The sequence below is a fragment of the Pygoscelis adeliae genome, unplaced genomic scaffold (genome assembly GCF_000699105.1).
Source record: "Pygoscelis adeliae isolate BGI_AS28 unplaced genomic scaffold, ASM69910v1 Scaffold79, whole genome shotgun sequence".
In the NCBI taxonomy this organism is placed as follows: Eukaryota; Metazoa; Chordata; class Aves; order Sphenisciformes; family Spheniscidae; genus Pygoscelis; species Pygoscelis adeliae.
In genome coordinates, this window is record NW_008825532.1 from 2,304,545 (window position 1) to 2,314,746 (window position 10,202).

General features: G+C 39.3%; 1 protein-coding gene across 3 annotated transcripts in view; it reads right to left on the reverse strand.

Annotated features, from left to right (window-relative positions):
* Window positions 1–758: 758 nt before the first annotated feature.
* Window positions 759–10,202, reverse strand: part of OGT (O-linked N-acetylglucosamine (GlcNAc) transferase) — a 41,040-nt gene continuing 31,596 nt past the window's right edge. For all 3 annotated transcript variants that reach the window (XM_009331654.1, XM_009331653.1, XM_009331655.1), the window contains 9 exons: window positions 9,056–9,145; window positions 6,967–7,092; window positions 6,021–6,191; window positions 5,783–5,899; window positions 5,536–5,703; window positions 3,693–3,845; window positions 2,722–2,974; window positions 2,406–2,529; window positions 759–1,801 (listed from right to left, as the gene is read on the reverse strand). In XM_009331654.1, the coding sequence (XP_009329929.1) occupies window positions 1,627–1,801; window positions 2,406–2,529; window positions 2,722–2,974; window positions 3,693–3,845; window positions 5,536–5,703; window positions 5,783–5,899; window positions 6,021–6,191; window positions 6,967–7,092; window positions 9,056–9,145 (1,377 nt within the window). In that variant the 3' untranslated portion in view covers window positions 759–1,626. The remainder of the gene's footprint in view (window positions 1,802–2,405; window positions 2,530–2,721; window positions 2,975–3,692; window positions 3,846–5,535; window positions 5,704–5,782; window positions 5,900–6,020; window positions 6,192–6,966; window positions 7,093–9,055; window positions 9,146–10,202) is intronic.

The window sequence follows — 10,202 nt, forward strand, 5'->3', positions numbered from 1 at the left end:
GAACAGCGGATTCGGCCACCGGCACACACAGAGAGAGACGGTAAACGGGTTGTTAACCCGCCTCGTGATACCAGACAGCTGTTGCCAACAGGACAGGGCGCGAGAGTAACTACAGCCAGGCTTTCTCCCCAGGGCATGCCGGCAGCAACAGCACCCCACCGAGAAAAGGGGTGCTCATCAGGCAGGGTTCACCCAGCACCAGCAGGGACCGGGCAACCTCGGCACACCGAGCAGCAGCACCTGGCAGAAACTGGAGTCTCAAGCTAAGCACAACCAGGAGACAAACTCACCTGCTACGCATCGGCAACACCCCTAGCACTATTAGCAAGGTTGACACTCATTTCAAATTGCAGTCTCTGACCCGCCACAGATATTTAGGAGTTGGGGAATGCTATTGTTGCTTATTCAAAACAAAAATATTAATTTACACATAGACCATGACCTTCAAGGTACTACAGAGTGTGACCTGAGATGACGGCACCGTGAAGGCCAGAAGAAACAAGCTGCTGTGACGCCCCAAAATACTTCCGAATTAAGCATGCACACACACCAGAGCTTTAATGTTTGGGTGGGTTTAGTCTTAACCTAGTGGAAACAGAAACATCTGTGTACAAGATCTACACTTACCTGGGATTATTTCTGCTGAAATAAATAGCATTATTTAAAACAAAATTACAGAAAGGAAGATGAAGGCCAGCAGTTCAGAGTACTTTTCTGACAGCAGCATAAGAAAGGAAGCAGAAAACGTGAAACGCTGGTCAAATCAAACTGGCAAACCAAAGCTTTATTTTTTGTTTAAAGTCTTTGCTACAGTACCTAGGACTGCACGTCTATACATAATTAACAATCATTCCTGAAAGATCTGTATTTGGCACCAGTTTGTGTTTACCTCAAACACTTGTGGGGAGGATTAATTTCAAATCAAATTTGGTTTTTCAAAAGAATAGGAGCTGCCATCATGAAGCCAATTAGCTGAGTTATTGGAGAAGCTTAAAAACAAAACCAAAAAACCCAAAGTCCTTATCTAAACCAACACGTTACAGAGAGCTCCAAAACAGAGATCAAACATTAAAAGGCTGATATAGGCTCAAGTGGTTTATAAAACCTATAAAAAAAGACTACACCAGCAAATATGCCCTTTCAGTCCGCACAGTTTAGAAATTAATGCAGGGAGCAACACTCGCTAGCTGGAAATCTTGTCGTGGGAGAACCACACATATACCAACAGGAGTACCCAAAATCAAATGTTAAAATGCTCCCATTCCCAATCCACATAAAAGGAGAGATTCATAGGAAGATTAAATCAATCCATGAAATCATAATTGGTTGGGCAGTTCAAACTTCCCCCAGCAACCACTACATCACTCATACACACAGGCTCAACATGTACACGGCTCAATCCCATTCAAATTCCTCATGGAATAAAAGGATCCCAGGCTCTATTGAGTCTTTCCCTATCATGCAAGAAATAAGTCTGGCTGTGCTTTAATCACCATCATGTATTACTTCAGCCACAGAGTACCAGGCAGATTAAGTAGAAATGCACAGTTTTTAGCTCATCATCTCTGCAGAAGTGTTTGAGAGGCTCAGTTCCTGGAGAGTTCTGGGTGGGCGCACAGTCTCTCTTCATGCAGACTCACTGTCCTCTACTGGCTTAATCATGTGGTCCGGTTTGTTGCCAGCAGCATAGTGATCCCACATCTGAAGATAAAGCCGCTCCAGGTCCATTGTGTACTGTTTCGTGTTGAACAAAGGACTGGATATTCTCTGCTTCCAGACTTTGCCACGTATTTTTTTCAGGCTACAAAAAGAGTTAAAGCAGTCACAAGAGGTTCCAAACACTGCATAATACTGTTTACTTTTGAAATCTACTATTTTCAGCTAACCCAGAACTGCCAGTACAACTGATTCAAAAATATCTGCTCCCCCACTTCCACCAAATTCATATTGCTGCTTCATCCCCTCATCATTTCTGATACAGACCAGCATGACCACTTCAACTCAGAAGAGCTGTGACATTAACGCATTAACTTGTCACATTATCTGTACTGTGACAACTTTACAGCACAATTTTAACTTGCAGCAAGTGACAAACTGCTTAACCTTCAACTTAAAAGAACAAAAGGTGAACTATATCACACTTTTTACCAGGTAAGAGCCTGCACATGAGCAATTTCTTCATAACAGGTAGCATTGTTACTCAATTCAGAGCGCTGTTAAGTTTACTGTAAAAGCAGAAGCTGAGTTAACTGCAAGACAAGAAACCTCTAGATGAGGATTGCCTAGCTATTTTAAGTATTAAAATATCTGCAAGATTAAACCTACTGATAAGTCTCAGCACTGTGCCCAAATACAGCACTTAAAATTCTTGATGTTACCATATTACACAGTACAAGTTTGCTTACTATTCCAGATCAGTTCCCAGTTTCACAGCAATATCCTCATATTCCTGTCTACTTTTTGCAATGAGCTCAAGACAACCCAGGCAAGTAAGCTGGGAGGCAGCAACTCGTGATGCAAGAGTCTCGCCTGTAAAAAAGAAAAACACAAAAAAAACCCTGGTAACAGGAGTAAGCTTATCAAGTAACATATTGCGGAGTATGAGTTACTTTCCTTCTGCCTCTACAAGAGGCAACAAAGTTTGTTGGGCTTGCTGTTTGTTATTAAAAAATTAATAATATTCAAACCCATCTGTTCTATGCAGGTTCCCCACTGCGTTACCTGGCATAGTGACCATGGGAGTCCCAGCCCAGAGTACATCCATCCCAGTTGTGTGCCCATTGCAAAGCGGAGTGTCTAGACAAACATCAGCCAATTGCCCTCTCCTCACATGTTCTTCTTTGGGGGCAACAGGAGAAAAGATGATTCGGTTTTGGGAAAGACCCAAGTTTTGTGCGTATTGCTGAATATTGGGTTCTCCTACAGCTGGGAAACGTAACAGCCACAGCACACTGTTCGGAACTCTTTTTAGGATCTGTAACAAAAATAAAGAAGCAAATACAGAAAGTTCAGTCAGAAGCGTTTCCTTTTCTGAACAAGAAATTACCACATACCAAAATGAAGCAAAAGGCATAATCATTCAATACTTTAATATTCTGAGGTATAGAGCAGGAAAAAAAAATAGATCACCATTCGAGTGGAATAATTAGGATTGCATTTCTAATCCCACTGAAAGAGACAGCAACTCTGAGCAATAGTTCATAGAGCAGTACTTGGAGAGTAAGTCTTGAAATTTATGATCTCATTTATTTATAGGCCCATGCTATGGAATATAAAAAAATTACCCCTCAAGTAACTCTCAGCAATACACTATAAACCGGACCTTGATACAGACGCTCAGTGCTCAGATCTATCAATCTACCAACTGCCAAAGCCAGTTATGACTTAATTGTGCAGACTAGGGAAGACCAAAAACTTATTTCACAATGGAGTACCAGCATACTTAAACTGTCCAAGACATAATTTTTCACTGGCTAGAAGCACAGATGTGATTAGAATTTTTTAGACTGATTTCAATTCTATTAACAGTAAGTCCTGCAACATGAGCATTGTAAGGATTCAAATGGCTCACGGTCAGTATTTTCCACAGAACAGTTACAGTTTTAACTTGCAGGAAGCTTCTGCTAACTCGAACAGAACAGCTGTGTTCCAAAAGTCTGACCTTAGATTTCATATTCGATACAGATACTCACATTAGCCCACATCTGTAAAGTAGAAGGATCGATCTTATACAGCTGATTAAAGTTACAGTATACAACAGCATCCTCTGGTAAGCCATACTGAGAACGGGTAGTGACAATTATAGTTCGTGGAACTTCTTCACCAGTTGCTGCTTTGTTGTTAATCTAAAGAAAAAAAAAAGCTATTGGAACACTGAAACTGCAGGAAACGACTATGCCCTGTGGAACTGTCCTGAGACACAGACATTTGTTAGTATCGTAAGTTACTGTAAGCATATCTTTGGTTTTATTATACAAAAACAAAATTGCCTACTTACCCATAACAAGAATTTAACTGGTAGGCGTACAATTTGTGGATACCACAATGTTGCAACCACCAAGGCACAAAACACTGGGCATTTTCATGCCCTTGCTATATCTCCCTGAAATTCCAAGTAACTGGAATAATTGGAAAGAAGAATCATATAAAGAGGCATTACACATGGACTCCTCCCCTCCTGAAGGTCACTTCATTTCCTTGAGACCAAAAATGAAATTAAGACGTCAAGGAAGAATAAAAAAAAGTATTTAGAAAGCAAAGGGGGTTTTTGGGGTTTGTTTTGTTTTGCTTTGGTTTTGTGGTGGGTTTTTTTGTTGGTTGGTTTGTTGGGGTTTTTTTTTTTTAAGATAGAAGACAATAGGCACAGAACAGATAGTCAAGACAGAAGATGAAGACTAATGCGTAACTGATAGACTGTAAGGAACTAGCTGACAAAGAAATAATGGGAGATGCTGAAAATTAGACTAGAAGAGTTATTAATGGACTTTCAAAAAAGAATGGATCTTACAGCCTTCACAAAGAATAAGAATATGCTAATAAAAAACAGCAGAGGATGCAGTTGGGATAATCAGAATACCATGCAAGAGTCTTGACGATTTGTAAAATGGAAGTATCATTTTTAATTTTTTAATTTTTTTTTTAAATGATAGGCAATGGTGGGATCAAAGGCAGATAAAAACATCAGTACAGATAGGACAAGACAGGTACCTGGAGCCGCCTTCTTTTTTTATATATACGCGCTTATATATTTTACATACATATCTATTTAAAATTTAGCTCAGTGGCAGTGCAGCCAGCCAAAATAAGCATACTGTTGACAAACTTGACATGAATGACAATGACTCACTGTCACTGACTCCATTAGAAGATGCACAAGATAATTTAGGTTCAACAGAACTTGGTAAAAGTGCTACTTATCCAGGTCACTGAGGAGACCTCAAAAACACAATGCACAGTTCTCATCGACCTATGCCCAAAAGTAGCTGATATAAAGTTAGAACAAGCACAAAGAAGGGTTATATTAGTGTGATCAAAAGACAGAAATCCTGTTTTAGAAGTGCACCGACAGAGCTTAGATTGTTTTATCTTGGTGATGGAGTGCTAAGACAAGAATGCTCTATTATTCTCAGGGGACAACAATTTCAGAAAAAAATGCTAATAAGCTTACTGACCAAACTAAGACATAACCTACTACCAACTTAAAGGAAGTCTCAGCTGTGAACAAAAGAACTCATAAAAAGAAACCAGGGCATGAGATTATGGATAGAGTAGTGATAATAAAAGGTCTCATAAAATGACATAACAGAATCGGTATCGTAAAAGATACTTCTTGATATAAACACTCTATCTTTAGGGGGAGAGATCGTCTTCCAGTACATCTGTGGCTTATAACACATTTGCGAGTTTCCTTCAGTATGAGAACTAAGCAAATCAACATGACAGAAGACAGACATTTGCTTGGAGGTTTTTCTTCCTTGTTATGTTAAAGCATACATAACATAAAACCCAAGACAACAGCATCTTGAAGTGCCTCACCTGAGTAGTTGCTAATCCATTACTGATGTTGAATCCGTTAATAGTTATCTGAATTTGCCCACGATTAATCATCTCAATCACAGCTTCTGCAATTGTGTTCATAGGAATGACTGGCATACTAAGGGCAGCATTGCCATCTGCGTTGTCACAACTGTCAGGACACTTCATCTAAGATAAATCACATAAGCATCAGAGAAAGCACTAGCTTCAGTCCCTAAGACTGAACACACAAAGGAGTAGCTCTCACCTTAACAATCTTGACATCGGGGAGGCTGTCAAGGAAAGCCTTCAAGTCAATACCATTCAAAACAATTCTGTTATCATAAATATGACCATTGGACTTGAAATCAATAACTGCTTTTTTCTGTGGAAAAAAAAAAGTTTTAAAAAGTTACAAGATCCCTTACCAAGTACTATACTAAGTGCCATTTTATAAAGACAGCTATGGAAAACACCTACTTTTCTTGCCCTATCTTCCTACGTACCTTCAGATGGGGGAACATGTTGGCATGGTCTCCAATAAAGAAAGTGTTTGGCATGTAAGCTAATTTCTCTGAATACTGCTCAGCCACCTCAACTGGGGAAGTTTCTTTATCTGTGATGATATAATCCATGAACAACGCCCCACTGGTTCCAGGATACCCTAACCACATTGCCTAAAAAACAAGAAAGCAAGGCTCCAGTCCCAGGTGCATTGCAAAAATAAAGGAAGTTAAAAATCAGCGCATTTTAAGTCACATTTTCCACCTACAGATTCAAGTTCCTTCTTGTGCTTTATCAACTGAAGAGCAACCACTAACCCCAAACTTTCACTACCGAGACAGTGAACAGTTCAAGGATGTTCTAAAAATTGATCCCTTGAACAAAAGGCCAAAGCATCCAACTACGTGCAGCTATAGCCAGAATACTGGCTATATCACCATCAGTGATTACAGCTTCTCTTAGCTGAGACAACTTCTGTAGCCTAGAGTGACTCTGATGCAGGCTTCTCCCATTCTCTTTCGATAGGCATTTTAGAAAATCCTTAGTCAAAAAATAACTCTGACATTGATTCTGACTTATTCTAACTAGAATTTCACTAAGCCTAAAGAGATTAAAACACAACAACTCATTTCCACAACTGCTTCAAATACCCTTTCTTTGTTCTCGCTAATGCAAGAAAGCCAGTCGTGTACAGGAAGTATAGTAGAATTAAGGAGTTCCCTTTCAGGACATAGTCAACTGCCCATAAAGCACATAAAAACCCCAAACTACTCTGTTTCAACAGAATGATCCTATTTGCCTCACATATGCTAAGCCCTAAAAAGTCTCTCTTGTTTACTGATCAACATGAGCCTTCAACGTTTTTTCCACTCTACCAGAAGAAAAAGAGAAACTCTTCATACTCACAAGTGGGTTTTTTTGAGATACAGAGCCCTCTAACTTAGTTACCTGAATAGGTGCTGGTCTCAGGGCAAATAATTCATTTCGGGCTCCTTTGGTATAACCATTCATATTAATGAGAATGTGTATCCCATCCTGATGGATACGGTCTGCTGCTTTTCCATTACATGGTATCTGAATAATAAATAAATGTTATTTTTGTTTTCAGTCTTTCAGTAATAAACGTGGTTAGTCATCAGTGTACCAATGGATAAATGTCAACTGCATAATTTTATTTAAGTGAGACTCAAATCTTGCTACTCCTGGTTTTACAGAGGTAGAAGTCCTCAACGCAATCAAAAAAAAAAATGCTGTTAAAGCCAAGAAAAAACTAAGTTTTTGAGACAGTTGAAGCAGTTGCTGACAGAAATTTTAGATTGCCTCTGCACATTCAAATCAGGAGTGATACCTAGCATTGCCAAGCTTAGCAAGTCATGCAGAAAAATATCACAAATGGATGACAGAAAAAACTTCAAGCAACACTGAAACTGCTTCAGTTCTTCATTAAATCAAAAACAAAGAGTGGAACTTCACACAAGGTATTACCAATGACTTTGAAGAACAGCAAAGCCTCGGAAATTACAACGTGTCTCTTCCTGTCTAATACTGAAAGGTACACAATTTTCAACGGTTTTAAATTCCTCCAAGAATTAATTATATAATTACCCATTACCTACAAGCAGACAAAAGAAAATATTTGATAGATGTCTCTAGTTCAGCAGCAGTAAAACAAAAACCAAAGGCTAGAAACTGAGGCTACGCAAACCACAACAGCCCCACCACCACCACTCCTGTAAGGCTAATTAATGATCAAAGCTCATGTAGCGTAAGTGGTAGATTCCCAAACTAAAGTAATACAAAGAAATTACTTCAAACTGAAGATCAAGAGTAAGCCAACTAACTATTCTGCAGCTACTGCTAATGCTGACTCACTCTGCAATTAATATGCACCATAAAAGAACTTCATTTTTGTAAAAAGGGAAAGCTACTTCACATTTTGTAGCAGGGTAAACGCATGCACATAGGCAGTTATCTCACTGAGTGGACAACAATCTGAGTTCCCATCTTAGTTTAACTTTCAGTAAGTTACACTGCTAATGCAATAGATCACAGCAAACTGTTTCTACCTGTTTGACACTCCTGTACAAATCTCTTAAAGAGATGCACTGTAACCCAAAATTATGAGTTTGATGACTCAAGAATTTTAAATAAGAAAACTCAGTATATCACTCTGGGCAAAGGAAAGAACTTTTCCTAGATATCTGTTAAGTGCAACAGCAGATACAAAGTTGCTGCCCCGTTTTACTATGACCCAGGGCTTTCAACATCCACAGCTGCAAAAGCAGGGGGCGGGAAGACAGATGGCTTTCCACAAACATAACTGAAGCTCATTATTCTAAAAGAATGTTTTAAGAAGATCAACTTCGCAAAATTCATCTCAAAGAACAATTTTGCTGACATCAATTTATCATCTTTACTTACGTGAGCAGGTTCTGAACAACATGATGAATTTAAAAACTATATGCAAGTTTTATCTATCACCTAATCTAGGACTGTCCAGGTGCCAATCCAGTTCCATTATTAATGTACACTGATTATCTCATGTTGCTTTAAGGTTTTGCCAGTTATCTTGAGATAGTATAACGACTCCTTGACTTCTGTGTATACCGAAATCCCCATCAGTTTTCACATGGAACTTATTAAAAAAAGACAAAACCACCTGTAAATGTTACCAAAACAGCCTTTTGATAGAGGGGCAAAATCCCCCCATTAATGATTAAGCCTCTGTCCTGCTTCGCTGAGTAAAGAAAGCTTAAATATGTGTGCAGTTGTGGCATCTTGACTTATCCATGACATTTAGATATGACTATTATCTTAAGACCTAATGGAACAGTTATTCAATATTGCTACTATTACTTTTTAATAATCACACAGAGGTCATGCGATAACCACTGCATCCCAGGCATAACACCAATACATCTACAAACTCCAAAATTCTCAAGACTAACATCAGTCTAATTCAAGAAATGATTGCAGCTAAAAAAATCTCAAACTACAGGCTGATCTCTTCATTTAGGTTTAGCAAACCTAATCTCACCTGAGATAAGTCAATGAAATGATTTGCTTCAGCCATCACTTTTACACGGAAGTTTGTACCATCATCAGGACTCAGGGCATAACAGAATACCTAGAATATAAGGCACCAAAAATTGAGTATCTGCAACAACTCGCCAAACAAAATAACTTTGCTATAAAACATATGGTATTGCAATTTTAAATTACATTAGCAAAATTACACCTAGTTTCATACAAACTATATTATATTTATTTGTGTGGCATTTACCAGTTGAGAAAGAAGTCCAATTAAAAAAAAAAAGGGGTGGGGGGTGTCACTGGGCATTTGACACATTTGCACCAGGCCCCAGTTTTACCTAGTTCGGGTGCTAGAGTATGGCACTGCATCTTGCACAGACAAACATACAGTGTTCTCATCAGTGCAAGGTAAAGTAATTTAACAAATGGATTTGCATAAGCATTAAATTCTCTAAGAATGCCTTTTACAAGACATCTTTGAATTTGTAATTAGTAAGAATCATAATTATGACTCAGGTTAAACAGACAAGCTAAGCCTTGAGGAAGCTTTTCAACAGATTCTTTAAACAGTGACTAGTTCTCTCCAATTAAGAAACTGTAAACGTATCTGAGAAACTCAAGGTTGACAGGTTATGTAAAGAGGCATCTTTAGCTAACCTAGCACATAGAGATACTGGGCCTGCTGGCAACAGATATTCAGCTGTCTCACAGGGGGAAAAAGATTCTCGCTGATGAATTGGCGGGGCTCATCGAGAGGGCTTTAAACTAGGTTCAAAGGGGATAAAACCAGGCTTACTAGAGACAAGCCTAGGGGTGGCATGCCAATGCTGGGGGTGAAATCGATAGCCCAGCTCAAGTGCACCTACACCAATGCACGCAGCATGGGCAGCAAACAGGAGGAGCTGGAAGCCATTGTGCAGTGGGATAGATACGACTTAGTCACCATCACAGAAACATGGTGGGGTGACTCTCGTGATTGGAGTGCTGCAATGGATGGCTATAAACTCTTCAGAAGGGACAGGCAAGGAAGGAGAGGTGGTGGGGTGGCCCTGTATGTTAGGGGAGTGTTTCAATTGTCTAGAGCTCAATGACTGTGATGATGATACAGTCGAGTGTTTATGGGTAAGGATGAGGGGGAAGGCCAACGAGGC